We start from the raw sequence: 16,876 nt of genomic DNA on the forward strand, positions 1-16,876 counted from the left end.
TTAAATTGTCTCAGTCTAGTTCTGTAGGCTACACAATCATGGGGAAGACTGCTGACTTGACAGTTGTCCAAAAGACGACCATTAACACCTTGCACAAGGAGGGCGACACAAAAGGTCATTGCTAAAGAGGCTGGCTGTTCACAGAGCTCTGTGTCCGAGCACATTAATAGAGAGGCGAAGGGAAGGAAAAGATGTGGTAGAAAAAAGTGTACAAGCAATGAGGATAACCGCACCCGGGAGAGGACTGTGAAACAAAACCCATTCAAAAATGTGGGGGAGATTCACAAAGAGTGGACTGCAGCTGGAGTCAGTGCTTCAAGAACCACCACGCACAGACGTATGCAAGACAGCTGTCGCAGTCCTCGTGTCGAGCCACTCTTGAACCAGAGACGGCGTCAGAAGCGTCTCACCTGGGATAAAGACAAAAAGGACTGGACTGCTGCTGAGTGCTCCAAAGTGTTCTGTGATCAAAGTAAATTTTGCATTTCCTTTGGAAATCAAGGTCCCAGAGTCTGGAGGAAGAGAGGAGAGGCACATAGTCCACATTGGCTGACATCCAGTGTAAAGTTTGCACAGTCAGTGATGGTTTGGGGTGCCACGTCATCTGCTGGTGTTGGTCCACTGTGTTTTCTGAGGTCCAAGGTCAATGCAGCCGTCTACCAGGACGTTTTGGAGCACTTCATGCTTCCTGCTGCTGACCAACTTTATGGAGATGCAGATTTCATTTTCCAACAAGACTTGGCACCTGCACACAGTGCCAAAGCTACCAGTACCTGGTTTAGGGACCATGGTATCCCTGTTCTTAATTGGCCAGAAAACATCAAAATTAAAATAAATAAACATTTGAAATATATCAGTCTGTGTGTAATGAATGAATATGTTAGATTCAACTCATTGTCACTGTGCGCACAAGGCACACAACGAAATGAAATGAAATATAATATACAAGTTTAATTTTTTGAATGGAATTACTGAAATAAATCAACTTTTTCATGATATCCTAATTTTATGACCAGCACCTGTACTACAGTAAAACCATGGAAACACATGAGAGGGTGCTGGCCCAGCGTTTGGTACAAGAATTGGATTCTGGTGTCACCTGGTTGCTGGCTGGTTTTTGGTCTACCGACGTAACAGGATAAAAACCAATAAGTCGGTTTCAGCCATAGTCACAATCGGGAAGCAAGTCAGTGAGATTCAACCTCCGCCACCTGAAGAGGATGCTGCAACACCATGAGAACTGAATGATTGTGTGAAAGATGCTGACACTTATGAAATTTGTCTTACCTTGAATATGCCTTAGCTAAAGTTGTGTTTATATTATGTTTATTTACCTCAAGTGCTATGCTTTTGTGTCTGAGTGCAGGGGACTCAGACCCATGTAGTGTGCTCTGAGGATGAGGATGCTTTGGTAAAATCAGATTGTTTAATGGTGACAGAGGTTTCTGGAGTGGGGAGATTAATGTTGCATCCTACGCTGGCAGCCACACCATGTGCGTGTGAGAGTTTCATGTTAAATTCATATGATTTGAGCAGCATTTGGCACCTGCAATAAAATATGTTAGCAAAAAAAACAGCTCCCACAGTAGATTACACATTCACCTTGGTCAATATTGGTGCCGGGCTGAAAAAAATTTCTGGCTAGAACCCTGATAATCTTCCATGATGTTTACTTACATCTTTCCCATAGAGCTAAATGTAGATGTCACTCTAGTCACTGCACCTACATAAACAACCAGTTTATTTTTGACTCAGTCTGCTGCCATCCATTCCTCAACAATGAACCCTCTTTCAGTCTCTTCCCTCTTGATACAAATTTTTAAAAAAAAGAAAAAAAAAGGACCAGAACAGCATTTTTATACATGCCACATAGCGTGACTGGATGTTAACTGCAGATGCTTCCCTGTTTGGAAGCATCTGCATTGTAGGTGTTTCTCCATCCATTGATTCAGATATTTCTCTTAAATGTGTCACTCATCTATCACAATAGAGCCTCTTCCTTAAAGTGAATTTATGACTTTTACTTAACTGTCGCTGCAGTGACAAATGGCAAATACAATATATAGACAAACGCTTTGGGCCACACAGTCTATTAACCTTTGAATTCAGGTGTTTTTGGTCTCATGGCCACAAGTGTATAAAATCCAGCACCTAGCCGTGCAATCTGCCTCTACAAACTTGTGTGAAAGAAGAGCTCACTGCATTTGAGTGTGGTACTATAATGGGATGCTACTGCTGCAACAGGTTGTGAAATTTCCTGCCCTCTAGATATTTACCTAATGCTTGCTTGGAGAGAAAACCCCAACTGATGTCCATCTGATTGTTGGGGTTTTCTCTCTAATATTTTAGGCTTTTTACCTTACAGTACAAAGCACCTTGAAGCAGCTGTTATTGTGATTTGGCAGTATATAAATAAAACTGAAATGAATATTCCTCAATCAACTGTAAGTGCAACTGTTAATGCAAAGTGGAAGCATGTAGGAACAACAGCAACTCAGCCATGAAGTGTCACATGAGGTGCACCGTGTGTAAAATCATCAGCACTTCGCTGACTTAATAACTACAGGGTTTCAAACCTTCTCTGGCATTAACATCTGCACAGCAACTGTGTGCCGGGAGCTTCATAGCATGGGTTTCCATGGCTCAGCAGCTCCTGCATTTGTAATGTGTAGGTAGCCCAGTACTTTTTTTCCATGTAGTAGTGCATCAGGAAAGGGTAAAACACAGTACAACAACAGTACAAGTAGAACAGATTCAGAAAAGCAGAAACAGTAAAGTTAAAGATGGCTGGATACCATTAACTGCATCAGTTTCAAGGTCCTGGTATAGTGCCCGGCTGACTCACTATCATGGTTAACTGCGAGTGGGACTCTAAAGGCGGCTATGTTTACATCAAGACAAGAAACTGCTGTACAAAAAGGCCTATTTTCATATGCCATTGACTGTCACAGTGCTGAAAAGTTCCAATCTGGACAAATTCCCCATTTCAACATAGGTGTGAAAGTGAGCAAAAAGAAAAAATTGCACTTATGCACTTGAATATTTACAACTAATATGTACACATTCAATAAAGACAGGAGACAATAATTTTATGTTCTTGCATGGTTGCTATTGAGCAAATGCTTAAGAGACAGGGAAGGATGGCTTTGGGAGTGGGTAATAATTGATTGCAAGAATAAAATGGCATTTGTTCACTATACTGTACATATGAACTGTACTGTACATTGTAATTGTTATATGGCTGTTAAGCGGTGAATGCAGGAATTTTACACAGATTCCAACATTCCTAAAGAGCTGGGATCCCCTTGGCTGGAAAACACACCAGCTGACTTGGTCCCTTTGATGGTGGCGTTTCCCTTGTAAGGGAGAAAGAAAAGAAAGCAGCACAAACTTAAAACACATGAAGTGGGTCTTTTTTTCTGTCTCACACATACATACAGTCACGCATGAGCGCTCGGCACATGTACACACGCAAGTGTGGGATCCACTGCCCAAACCAAAACATCTCTGTCCAAGATTTTCAATTTAAAAAAAGAAGAAGAAAAAAAAAAAGATAAATATTTGACTTCAACCCAGCAGAGGCTGGTGTTCCGGCTTTGTACAGTATTTATACCTGTATATTATATGCTATAAAGAATTTCTGTGACATTAAAATTTTTAAATAAGGGAAAAATAATTTTGTAATAACAAAGCATCCACTGCTTACATTGATTGTAAACTCATAAAGCAGCCAGTAATCGTGAGCTTTAAGTTCACTGTAACATCTGCAACGCCTGATGGTGCCTGATTTTTTTTTATTATATTTTTTTATTCATTGTAGTACACTGCTTCAGCTTTCCAGCTCTGTAACATTCCCTGATGCCAGGGTTTTCTTCTGCATATTCCAACATTCCCTTTTCTCTGTCCTGCTCAGTTTGTGTCCTCTTGGCGCTGAATAGAGTTGCCAATACACTGTGAGAGCACAGTTGGCAGTTTCATCCACAGAAGAGGAGCCCATCCACTGATTCTTGTCCTTCTGCCAGACCCCCCCGCCCCCAGAGGGGGAAACACTGTACACAGCACTTGGGAACGCTTCTTTGCAGACTTCAACAATGAAAGGATAAGCAAGAGTGCTTTGAGGAGTGGAGATCAGTTGCCATTACATCACCTCCCATTGAGAACATATATGCCTGGCAGGGAGTTGGATAGGGGGTGTTTTACTGTCCCATTGTCCTTCATACCATGAATTCATTACTGCCATATAATACCATGTGCTGTGGTATCTCTGAAGGGTCCCTGCCTTGGCCACCACCTTCTCTAGTGTGCCTCAGGCCAGAATGTCTGGCTCCCCTAAGTTTCTGCTTGCCCTTCTCTGGATTGTAGGTGCCTCGACTGGTAAACTGGGGCCTTTCATTACACATGGCTTCCTTATCTCCTGTAGGGCTATTGTCCAAGTTGTCAGATCGGGAGCCTAGAGATGCATTCAGAACCTGGGCCTGGGCCTGGGCCGGACCCGAGCTGACACCAGAAGACTTGGAGTGGAAACGAAAGCGGCGGGTGGAAGAAGAAGAGGAAGAGGATGAAGGTTGGAAATGTGATGAGGAGGAGTACAAAGACACAGAGGAACAAGAGTCTACAGAGTCCAGAGACTCAGGCTGCCGGTGGAGAACTCGGCGTCGGGGGCTCTTCCCGTCAGATCTCAGGGACCAGGGGGAGGTCAACAAAGGGCCTCTCTCTGTGAAATGAAATGCAAAGATGTCAGTATTTTTTCACCATTATCCCAAGCGCACATGAAGAATAGCAAATGATAAGGCACTTTACAATCTCTAGTATAATGGCATACCAGAGAAGTCAGAAATGGTCTCCTCAGAGTCCACATTGAGGTTTTCAGAGCTGTCAGCTGTACCGATGGAGGCTTCTGACTCCAAGGTCTCATCATCTGATGCTCGTGGCTCCAGACTCAGCATCTCAAAGGTCAACTCTTCTCTGTAGACAAACATCATCCAGACAAACAAATGAGCTGAGCACATGTGATGAACCACACAAGTCAGATAATTTATCATTTGAAGCGCAGTGAGAGCATTTACTTTTCTTTCTGAAGGCTTTCAATTTCCTCTGTCAGCACCCTCTCTTCCTGCTGCATGGCTGCCTGCTGATGCTCCGGGATCTCAGGTAACGACTCCGCTCCTTCTTCACCGCCGCTCTCTTCTATCGCAGCATCTGCCGCAGGCTGCAGCCGGGGACTAACTGGAGGTGAAGGCGTGTGGTAGCTTAGTCGCTGTATGCAGCCTTTTCCCTGAGGAGCACATGAAGAGTAGTTTGTTTTTTTTTCCAATGCTGATCATCATAAAATGTAAATGCTGTTATAAAAAGCATATTACACCTCCTCACTGGCACATACAGTGACCAATCACATCCATAACCAACTTTACCTTTCTGGCAGCATCTGATTGCTTTGAGCAAAAGTGACAAGTAAATAAAAATGTCAGCAACGCCAGATTCATAATGGTCAATCCTATGTGCAGAAATAATCTGTTAATTCCACTGAGCTGAGTGACACACTTCAAGGAGGAAACTTTATCTCGCTTCTTTAACGTGACAATAATCCCTCCCCATCCACCACTCACTATATTTGGCACTAGAAATCATTGTTTTGCCAGTTGTTGAGAATGAATCACGTCATGAGTAGCTATCCAAACTGTGCAAATTTAATCTAAACCAGTGTTCTGACTCATCAGTTTTACAGCCTTCGACTTTGGGATCATGAGAGATGTTTTTGTCAGTTTTACAAACAAAGACATTACCCACACTCTGCCATATCACACCAAAGGGAGATGGTTGAGCCAAAGAGCATGACACATTCATGACTGTAGACTGACTGAATGTGAAAACACCTCCACATGTGAACATTTCCAGAGGTTTTTGTAGGTTATTATCCAATGGCCCGATTATGATCAAATTTGCTCAAAGTGGCTCATTAACTAAAATGAGCCTGCCACCCCTGCATTACAATAAAATTATACTTGCTTGGAGAATGAAAGTCTTCCAAGGCACCAATGATGAGAAACCAGAAGAGAAAACAACACTAATTACGATCTATGCCCACAATTTATCCAGTTTCCTAAAAAACCCTGAGGATGTTTTCATTTTCATTGATTAGAAATCATAGATTACGCTGAATATGTTCACTTTAGACAGATGGGATGAGACATATACAATGATCTAAACACCACAACACTAGGGGATGCAATCCATGGTGTGTGTTTACATACCATAGTGTGCGCTATGCACATAAATCTAACAGCTATTAGTACTGGTCTCTGGGTAAAGGAAAAGACATATTAGGGAGGATAGAAGCAGCTTAAAAAGGAGGAAATCGTGGCAGGTAAAGCAGTGAAGGAGTTTGTTGGGAGGAGTAAGGGTTAAGTAGATTTAGTAATGAATCGCTGTAAACATGTGATTTCTCTGATAATAGTGGGATTAGTCATATTGTTTGATCTTACCATTGACCGCCGGATAAGCGTCAGCTTGGACTTGGCTTTATTCTCAGCAAACTCCAAAGTGCTGATGTCCTTTAGTCGCACTTTGTACTTATTCATCTGTTCACAGATGATAAGTTCTACACACCTATGAAGGGACAGCAAGAGACAAAAGCACTTCAGAATAACTGGAAATTTATACAAGGACACAGCAAAAGTTCATTTTAAGTTATCCAAAATCCCTATTTTTTTTTCCCCATACAGTACAGTATGTGCCTTGTGGGTCCTGTTTTTCCTGTCAAGAAAAATAAAAGCCATTAGCTCCATCCCCCATTAGTGAGGAAATCTGCAGAAAAGCAGGCTAAATTAAATTAAATATATATAGCATTGATCCATAAGTCATCTCCAGGCACACACACATATTGAAGCAAACAGCGCTGAGGAAAAACCCAGAACAGAATCCTTTTGAACTGATGGGATTCAACAAGGCTGTTCTTCTGCTTTTTATAGTGATTATTTACATTCAGGTGGCACAGACCCAAATACAGCTTAATAATCAGTTTTATTTGGATCAATCACTCTTATCAGTTGCAGGTATGACTAACACACAGAAGTAACCCATTAAGACTCATGTGTAATTGGCTTTTTCACGTAACCTTAATGCTGCTAAACGTAATATTGTAATTTAAACTGGTGGTTATGCCATTAAAATTTGAACTTCCAGAGAAAAATTGTCCCACAATAAAGTTCTAGCAGAAAACTGCTGTTACTGAATGCAACTCCAGTGTTTACCCCCCTAAGAGGCTTTATTATTGTTTTTTGTGGGATAGCCAGATGTGGTCCATGGTGGAAATGTCCACCCACTGGCTCCACACCTGCCAAAGAAAAGTACAGATTGTAATTTTTCAAGCTTAAGTATAAAGTTCTCATATAAAACAGATCCCACCAACATCAATTTTTCTTTAGAAATACCTGCTCCACACTATCTACTACCTTAGGCAAAGGCACTGAAGTTAGATATAATCTTACGCTGTGGTCTTGTTGATGTCCTGTACACTCTGCAGTGGATCAGTGGTGTCGGGACAACGAAGGATGCAGGGAGCAAAAACTATAGCCAAGGCGTTAGCTGACATGCGGTTTGTCTCTTCTTCCAAAGCGATCCTGAAAGAAGGAATTCAGGTTTTTACTTTTTTTTTTTTTTTTATTGGGAAGGAACTGAACCGGCTTCATGTATGAAAGAAAAAAAGATTACCTGACGAGATGAAATATGAGGCGTTCTAGAGTGTTTAGGTGCGTTCTGCTTAGCTGGTCAATCACTGAATACACACCTCTGATCGTTTCCTTTTTATCCTGCAAACCTGGGAAGTGATTTCCCACAAGAGAAATCATTTCTTACTGTTGCTGCAAACAAATTCATTTATGTTCTGATGTTTGCAGTAACAAACTGTTATTGTGGTCAAATCCTCAATTGCAATTCAACTTAAGCACATCAGTAGTCTGCATTACCCGACCACTCACCCATGGCACGTATGAACTCCTCATAGAGCTCAAATGTCATCAGAGGATTGGGCAAGTCTCTCAGCCACTGCTTGAAGACACTAGCAATAACATGGATGTTGTAGTCATCCAGATTCATGTTCTCCACATCTGTACAGCCACAAAGAGAATGCAGACTGAGTAATCGCAAGCCACTTTTTAAAAGCCAGCTCGTATCATTCACCCGCTGGCTGAGCTACAGCAAAGTTTACCTGTGTCGAGTCCCTGTTTGAGTTCCTTAATTTTATTTGTGGAACCAGATTTCCGGTAAATTCCCTCAGTGTAGAGGCCATGCATCTCAATGTAGTTGATAAGCTTCTCCACTACCAGAGGCACTGTTCGCTCATCGTTAGTCAGACGAGAAACTTCCACTCCAAACTGTCTGGAGGAAAGCTCTGGATCAAACTATTCAGACACAAACAGAATATTCTCTTTAAAAAAAAACACACACAAACATCTGAATACTCACACACATTCAGACCATTTTTTAGCGCATACAAAACAAATGCTATGTTCTAAATACTTTTCCCTCAGCACACTAAAGTATTGTTTTTATAAACTCTGACTGCTGGTGTGTTAGGAAGCAGAAGTAACACTAGCTACTGTACATAAACGCAAAGTAACACAATTACTGTCACGGGACATTATTGTGAGGATGCACAATATGGCCGACTCACCTTCTTACTGCATTTGGTGGTCGTCTTCTGGCAGCACTTTCTGTGGCAGGCGTACCGGCACACTGGATAAACACAGCCATAGAGATCAAACAGATCATTTCCATTATCCACAGAAAGACAGTGCTTCCTCATTATTCAGCAGAAGATGTTACGAAAAGGTAAAAAAAAAAATAGTTAGTGCATAAGAAACCAGAGCAGTGTTGGCTGGCATGAACAAAACATCCTGTTTGACTAAAGGGCAAAATTGTGTGGATAAATCTCTGGAGGCACGGAGCCGCAGACCCCATGAGTCCAGTTGAAAACAATCTGATTAGGACCGAGGAGGGAAAGAGGGAGGGGCTCTATCTCTGAACACAGCTTGGCCACAGACCGGGGGGAGTGCACAACTTCATGTGAACGTCCACGTGAAGGACGGAGATGTGTGTCTGTAAAAGTACATTCTTTTACATCATATTAACTAAATTCGTTCAATTACGCTAACTGATATTTTGGTATTCTCATGCTGTGGGGACAAATTTTGTGCGCGCAGTCACATTACAGGAACTTGATTACTTTTGGGGGCAAAAACAAATCCAAATAAAACAATTAAGGGTGGACACTTAAGGTCAAGGTTAAATAAGGCGAGATAAAAATCAAGTTTGTGTTTAGAACAGTAGTCGTGGCTGAGTTAAAGCTAAGTCTCCGGGATGCAAATGCAAGAGCAAGTCTAATGTCCTCAGAAGTCATGGAACTAACTCTGTGCATGTGTGTGTGCATGTGTGTGTGTGTGTGTGTGTGTGGGGGGGGGGGGGGGGGGGGGGGGGGGGGGGGCACTGACATCACTGTTAAGGACATTTCAATTATTTGGGGAAAGCAGGGAGAAAGAGCGCAGGAAGACATGCAGCAAAGGGCCACAGGTTAGACTCAAACCCGTGCCACTGACTTTCAGCCCTAAGGCATAAGGCCGCCTGCTCACGCCATGAGCGGTTCACTTAATTAGAAGAAGTGTAATAAATAAGTTCATTTTAAAACTTAATGTGACCTGACAATGCAATTTAAAACATCACATAATGTTTTAAGGCTGACGTGTCTGACAGAGCAGCACACCCTTACAGTAGCTGGAAGCAGGACTAAAACAGTTATTTGAGTGTTAAAATTGGCACTGATTGTCAACTGAATTGCTGATGAAACATTTCTGCATTAGCATGTTTTAAGAAAAAAATATGCATTTGATGGCCTTTCGAAGTGTTCGCTTTTGCGAGCTGTATGAAACTCGGGTTCTTCAGGTGTGATGTTGTGCATCCACACTCACATTTGCACACACAGGCACGGTCCATCATCCAGATGAGTGACGAGCAGTATTCACAGTATGTGGGGATGCTGTACTGGGTGGACTTGAAGATGTGGCCATTATGCTCCTCCACCTGCAGGGGGCAGCAGAGCACTGGTTCATTTGCAGTTTACTTACGTTTTTGTATTCTGTAATAAATGCTAACATGTGCTTATTATTGATGAGAATAAAGATTGATTCACATTGTCTGTGTCCTTCTTCCTCCGCTTCTTGCGTTCAGGTTTTTGCAATGGCTGCAGTTTAAAAAAAAAAAAAAAAAAGAATTTGAGAGATTCTAGTTTTCACTTCTGGATATCAATAAATATCATCATGATGCACATGTTTTTTGAAACATACATTTATTTAAAAGCTACATTCAGCTGCTCTCTTATTCATACCTCTGCATGATTTGGCAGATTTTTAGCTTTATACCCTTCCTGACGCAAACCCCGAGGGATTTGTGTCCCCTCCCGGAAAACAAACTGGGGATCTTTTGCTTTTTCCCTACACTATGGAGCCACCCACATACATTTATTTAAAATACTTAATTTAAAAAGTGTGAGAAACGCCTGTTAATAGTTTCTGTGTCTGTTCACCTGTGCAGTCAGGAGACTATTACCTTGCTGATTGTATAGTCCAAAGGTTTGTACTCAGTCATGAACTCATCCAGGAAAATTTTAAAGGTGTTGCCCCATACTTTGACAGGAGACTCCCTCCAATCTCTCTGCTCCTGTCGCATGATCTTCTCCAAGATTTGCTCAAACAAAGCGTAAAGGTCTTTGTAGCGAATACTCTTACCATCATCCATCTACAGAGGAGTTACAGGAAGAGTGCAGCGTTTATCTTTCTACTTTAAAATACATGACATTTCAGTTTTGAATGATCATATAAACTGTGTTCAAAGGACTTACTGCGAGTGCTGTGGAGTAGGAGTTGAAGATGTTGAGACGAAACTCCTTCAGAGCCTTTTTAAACACAATGTCCACCATGGTGTCCTTTTTACTGTCCTCTGTGTCCAAGTCGCTGATCTACAAACAGGAAACCACCATAACATGAACATAAATTACATGCAGCATCTCAAGTATTACTGAAATTGTTAAAATATAAATGAAAACCCAGGTAGTCGAGTTAACCTTCAAGCTGTACATATCAAGAGAACAGAGCAGATGTTGCTGTACCTTCTTCACGAGGAAGTCGTTCATGCTCCTGTAGTCGTTGACGGAGGTAAGGATCTGCAGCATGTCATTCTGCCGCTGGGCAGACTCCAGAGCCACGCTGCTGATCTTCACACTCCGCCTCGGCTTTACCTTGGGAGACTGCTCCCTGTTCTCTTTCAAATCTCTGAGCCCGTGATTCAAAGTCAGATCAGGACTGCGGGGAGGCGACAGGTTTTCCTGACCTACCATATGGAAGAGAGCTCCAGTCAGTGGCATTAATAGTATTTTAAGATAATCGATTTGAGACGGTGAATTACATTTATTTAGATAAACATTTTTAAGCACGCACTACATCCCACTGAATAACTTCCAAAAGCATTTGCTCTTGGATATCGCACCTTCTCCAAGCAATGGTCCGCTGTCTCCATATTCTCCATCCAGGGAATCAGCCCCACAAATCAGCTTTTCTCTGGATGTCTTCTTATCCCCATACTTGGCCTTGTTCCAAAAATGCCTCTTACGACCCCTGATGGAACACAAGTTATAAACATTCAAAATGAAGAGGTTGAAACTGACAAAACCATGAAAAGTTGTGTTAATGACCTGACATATCTGCAGTTATGTATAGTTGCATGTTTACAGTACATGCCAGCGTAGGAGTTTATTTTTCGTTTTTTGTTCTTAATTAAGTCTTAATTAACAGCATTATTTATAATCCAAGTGTATATATTTTTTATAGTGTTTTTTTTTTATAGCGTAGTGTATATATTTTTTTATATTTATTTTTTCTTTTGTGCTAGCAGTGCAAAGTCGAGGAGCAAACCTTCCATCTTGCGAGTTCTTACGAAGCGAGTCCTCTTTGCCCAAATCTCCTGATGACATGGTTTTGTGTAGCTTCTCAGAGCTTGCAGGCTGAAAACAGCATCAGGACAGATAACACATTCAAGACGCAGCAAAATGAGAAGAAAGCCTAAATTTCTATTTGTATGCTATGAGCTGAGGACATGGACGAGCCACTAGATGGCACCACCACACTGCTGGTGCTGCACTTGCTTAATTTACATGTATCCAAACCTATAACTCTCTCTACTGGTAAATTCCATTTGCAGTAATCATAAAAGTAAAAATGTATAACTCAACAAATACTAAAGCACACAGAGAGCTGAGAACAAATGACACACTTGTGTTTTTTATCCAGGTGAAGACAGTAAGAGTTAAAGTAATGAGGAAAAAAAAATTTAAGACCAAATCATGAATTTTCAAGGATTTTCAATAAGGTTTGACTACTGGCTCCGTGTTAACTGCTAAAAGAAGAAGCATCAAGTGACATGCAGATACTGCTACCCAGGACAGAGCTAGAAATAAATCAACAAGGAAAGTTGCTGTTACAGCTGTGAGAAGCCAAGTTAGGTTAGAAAAGCGACTAGGTTAAAAAGCTTCATGTTTCAGGAAGAATACATTTCAAAAAGTGTCCTGCATAAATCCAAATTCACACTCACTGTTGATGATTGCTGGAGGGATTATCAAATTTATGGTGTATTGGGATTATAGTTGTGACAGCCTTAAATTCATGTCCTTAAAAGCTGACATGATTAGCATAAAATCGTTGTGGTTTGATACAAAATATTATTTCAGGCAGGCTTTTCAAAATGACTTTGAAATACCTGCCTGAAAAGTCACTATTTTTTTTTTCTTTTAGAGAAGAGGAATTTACTGGAGCTCGTATTGAGTCAGAGGTGTGATGCAGACCTATGCTCTCTCTGCTGAGTGGGTTAGAAATGTCAAAGAGAAGCCACGCTTATAAGAACGTAGAGAGGGCCACTTGTGGCTTGGATGGCGCCTGTTACCATGTCTGAGTCACTGAAACAGGACTCTCTTAGGCATGCCTCCGTGGAGCTCTGTTTGGAGAGGGGTAGAGTGTAATGACGGGGGCCGGGGAGGCTGTCACCATCATAGTCATCCTCGTCTGAATCGCCCCCAACTGAGTGATTGGGGACATGGATGAGGAAGTCGGAGCGGGTCCGTGCCATTCTGGCTTTCTTTTTTTGGCCCGCTCTGCCAACCTGGAGTTTACCAGAAGTGATAACAGCATGTTTAAATGGAGCCTTCAATGATCTGAGCTTCAGTGCATTTTGGTCCTCATGTTGGGCTGCTGCGCTGTTCTTAGCGTAAGACTGAACTATCCTGCCAAGATTCATTCATTCGTTCACAATACAAAACAGCACTCCTGAAAACACGCTAAACAAAGACGCTGATTTTGAAAAATGACCAAATAAAAAAAAAAAAAGAGATTGCTTACATCTTGTGATTTCAAGGTCTTAGAAGCTTTGGAGACTGATGTTGGTCCTTCTCTGGAGATAGCAGCAAGTGTGTCTTTAGTGATCGTATCCGCGTCAAACCTGATGGACAAAAAGTAAAAAAAACAAAACACAAATTTCATCGAGTCAATGAATCCATTAAGCAACAAGCACGAGCAAATGTGTCAGATGTGTACATTGCAATATCCTTCAAATAGGTCAAAAGTATGATTTTGTGAAGAAGAAAAAAAAGGAGACAATCCCAGTGAAAAGTACCAGCTTCTCCCTCAAAGCTTGTAATGAGTAATGAAACCAAACAAAAACCGAGAAATGTTTGGATTTAGTACTCACTTTGCAAATGTCACTTTGTCCTTTGGAAAGAAGAATGTGTTGCTGGAATTATCTGTCATGCTAACTGTAGTGCCTCGATCACTTGGTGGCTTCTTGGCAGTTGCGCTCACTTTGGTTCCTCCCCTATCTCTGGACTCCAGTGTGATTTTGGGTGCCCAGCCCTCAGGAACTGGCTTGCTTTCCTTGTGAATTTCTTTAGGAGCAGAAGCAGGTGGAGAAAACTGCTGGGGTTGAGGGGCAGAGGAGTCTGACAGCGTTCTGGCATGAGGAGCTTCCCCTGCTGTTCTCTGACCCAGCAGGGAAAGGGGTCTAAGGGGCTTCATGGAGGTTGCGGCTCCACTGAGATCTTGTCTGCTCTGTCGACTCTGCTCTATCTTCACACGAGCCCCTTCTCTTTGTTTCTCAAACAGGTCTCTCTCATGCTGGGCGAAGAAATGACGCTGCTGCTCCAGCACTTCTTTCTGTTGTCTAATCTGCTCCATCATCTCCTTTTCATTCTGCTGCTGCTGATTACGCTGCCTCTCCTCTTTCTCCTCGTTCAGTCGCACCAACTTCTCTATGGCAGCCTGGTCCACCTGAGAGACTGAGGTAGAAGCAGGGACGGAAGCTCGGTCTGGTTTCTCTAATGAAGATTTCGAATCACCTGTCTGGGCTGTTGAATCTCGAAATGCTACAGGGAGGCGGATGATGTTACCCAGTTCTTCGCTCAGCGGCATCTCTTTCTGCATACTGATGACCACCACCACTGGTCGACGTGTTGGCTCGCGTCTATCCTTGAAAGGTTTGTGGATGGTGGTGATGGTGGTTGTGGAGACAGCTGCCTCTTTGCTTTGTTGAGGCTCTTCAGCAGGTTGACAAGCAATTACTGCACTGCCCTCACTAGCAGGGACATAAATAGTTGGGAGGTAGTCGATTTTGGGCGGATGCACGTGGGCAGGGTCCATTTTTGTCACACTGCTTTCGGGGGGAATAGCATCAGAAACTCTCCTGTATGGTTCAGCTGGCTTCGGGCTTGTTGGAGCAACATCCACATTAGGCTCTGAAACTGGAGAAACTGGCGGGAGTGGGGAAAAGGGGTCCTCAGTGTCCGTCACCTCTTCTGTAGCCTTGGGTGGCTCCTCATCCATCATGAGAAGCTCAAAGCTGCCTTTGGAGCTCTGGCTGTCAGGTGTGCCTTGAGGTGAACGAAGAGGTGGGCTTGCAGGGGGCATCAGCTCCAGAGACAAGCGCCGGTCCTCAGAGGGAGATGATGCTCCGCCACTATTTGCCCGGACTTTGAGGAGCTCCAGGCTGAACTTGGCCTGCTCCAACTCTCTCATCCGCCGGCTCTCTCTCTTGGCCCGGGTGGTTCTATAGCTAGGTTCATCTACAGTCCGAGCCCTTTCTCGCACCGCCACAGAGGGCACTGATACTGAAGTTGGTGCTTCAGTTTGTGCTTTGGAGGAGCTCGCTTTTGTTGCAGCATCTTCTCCTCCTGCCTCCTTAACCGTGGCCCCGTGGCTGCTGAAAATTTGGCGGCTCCTTTCTTGTTGGTCGCAGGAACGATCCTCCCAAGTGCTGAGGTCCAGCCCCATGTTTCTTTCTCGCGGCTCCTCCTCCTTTTCTTGTGAGAGGCTCACCTGGCCATTCTGGAGCTGAAGGAGTTGTTCCTGCTGCTCCCTTTTCTCCTGGAGTCTCTGCTCTCTCAGTTTCTTGAAGCTGCCAATCAAGAAAGCATGAATGTTTTAGCTGAAACTGCTCCCTACCGTCTATCACGACTCTTTACACAACAAAAGTTACCGATAACAAATTTTTTTCTAGCTCAAGCATTCAACTGTGTTGGAGTCTCGTGTACAAATTCTGAGCTCACAGCAGCTCAGCTGTAGAGCTGCTTTGAGTCGGATTGCTTGCGTAATTGTATGCTATTACGTGTACCAAGCCTAGCCTGAACAATGCCCAAATACATGGCAGGAGCTGTGTGCAAAGATTAATCAGCTTTAGAAAAATCACAGTCATCTACCCTTAGAAGCGATTTTCAAAGTAGTGACCCTTTATAAAAAAAAAAAAGAAAATATCAGCTAAACGATACCTCAAGCTTCTAGAAACAGGTGTTTAAAAGTACGGCTTACCTTTGCCTGCTCAGGAAGCCTCTGCTAACTGCCTGTAGCTGTACCACTGCAGCATACAGACACAAGTAGGCTTCTCTGGCTTGATGACAGCGCCAGGCTGCCTGAATGACCAAAGCTGCTGTGCAGCGCCGATAGAGCTGGGCCCTCCATGCCCTCTGTAACACCAGAGTGGCCTCCTTCCACAGCCTGAACCTTTGACGCTCCCTGTAACCTCGCCAGTGTTTCTGCAGACACAAAGCTGCCCCCTCCTGGACATAATCCTCCTCTATGGACCGGTAAGAATGCCACCATCTCTGTAATGACAGTATTTTTCATGTTCATTGAGGACAACTATTCCAATAATATATAAGCATCTTTGCTCAAAGGACAATTAATTAATTAACTTTTTAGACGGGAGTGTAAAATAAAGGAAATCACTAGAATGGACGCGGGGAATGGCTGACAAATTGACATCATCCGTATGTGAAGTGAGCTTTCACACATGTTCGCTTTCATTTTGCAGACTTCACATTGGACTAATAACACATTATATAGAACAGGCGATGGACTCTGATTCATTCTCATTTACATTACACAGATCCTTTTCCCTGCACAAAAGAATTTTACAAAGGCAGGGTTGAAAATTAAGGCTCAGCCAAAAAAAAAAACCTTCTTAAATAAGAACTGTGACAGAAGGAAACAGCAGATACAAAGTAGATGAGAATAAAAGGAGACATGATGAAGAGCACTGTACTATACCTGGATGCAGATCGCTGCTTCTCTCATCCGGACAAACTGCTTCCTCTCCAGCCGGGCTCTGAATCGTCGCTGCAGCATGACAATAAGTCTGAGAACTTCTCTGTGGAGTAAGGCCTGCAGCTGCTGACGCTCAGCCTCCTGCAGGAACACCTGAGGGGAGGGACAGTGATGGAGTCAGTACAGGACAATGTGCACACTTATTGAAACAAAATTAAAAAAAAAAGAAAAGAAAAAAGCTCAATTAC

The 16,876-nt window shown here is 42.9% G+C and overlaps 1 protein-coding gene across 1 annotated transcript in view; it reads right to left on the reverse strand.

Annotated features, from left to right (window-relative positions):
- Positions 1 to 1,841: 1,841 nt before the first annotated feature.
- Positions 1,842 to 16,876, reverse strand: part of myo9aa (myosin IXAa) — an 81,305-nt gene continuing 66,270 nt past the window's right edge. Inside the window, 22 exon segments of the mRNA XM_030718640.1 lie at positions 1,842 to 4,714; positions 4,823 to 4,965; positions 5,067 to 5,275; positions 5,412 to 5,432; positions 6,483 to 6,606; positions 7,488 to 7,619; positions 7,711 to 7,816; positions 7,977 to 8,105; positions 8,207 to 8,399; positions 8,672 to 8,733; positions 9,963 to 10,074; positions 10,184 to 10,234; positions 10,600 to 10,788; positions 10,892 to 11,008; positions 11,159 to 11,379; positions 11,536 to 11,663; positions 11,961 to 12,049; positions 12,985 to 13,200; positions 13,437 to 13,536; positions 13,786 to 15,483; positions 15,894 to 16,186; positions 16,632 to 16,781. Of these exon segments, the coding sequence (XP_030574500.1) occupies positions 4,215 to 4,714; positions 4,823 to 4,965; positions 5,067 to 5,275; positions 5,412 to 5,432; positions 6,483 to 6,606; positions 7,488 to 7,619; positions 7,711 to 7,816; positions 7,977 to 8,105; positions 8,207 to 8,399; positions 8,672 to 8,733; positions 9,963 to 10,074; positions 10,184 to 10,234; positions 10,600 to 10,788; positions 10,892 to 11,008; positions 11,159 to 11,379; positions 11,536 to 11,663; positions 11,961 to 12,049; positions 12,985 to 13,200; positions 13,437 to 13,536; positions 13,786 to 15,483; positions 15,894 to 16,186; positions 16,632 to 16,781 (4,983 nt within the window). The 3' untranslated portion in view covers positions 1,842 to 4,214.

The sequence above is a fragment of the Archocentrus centrarchus genome, chromosome 3, assembly GCF_007364275.1.
Source record: "Archocentrus centrarchus isolate MPI-CPG fArcCen1 chromosome 3, fArcCen1, whole genome shotgun sequence".
Lineage (NCBI taxonomy): Eukaryota > Metazoa > Chordata > Actinopteri > Cichliformes > Cichlidae > Archocentrus > Archocentrus centrarchus.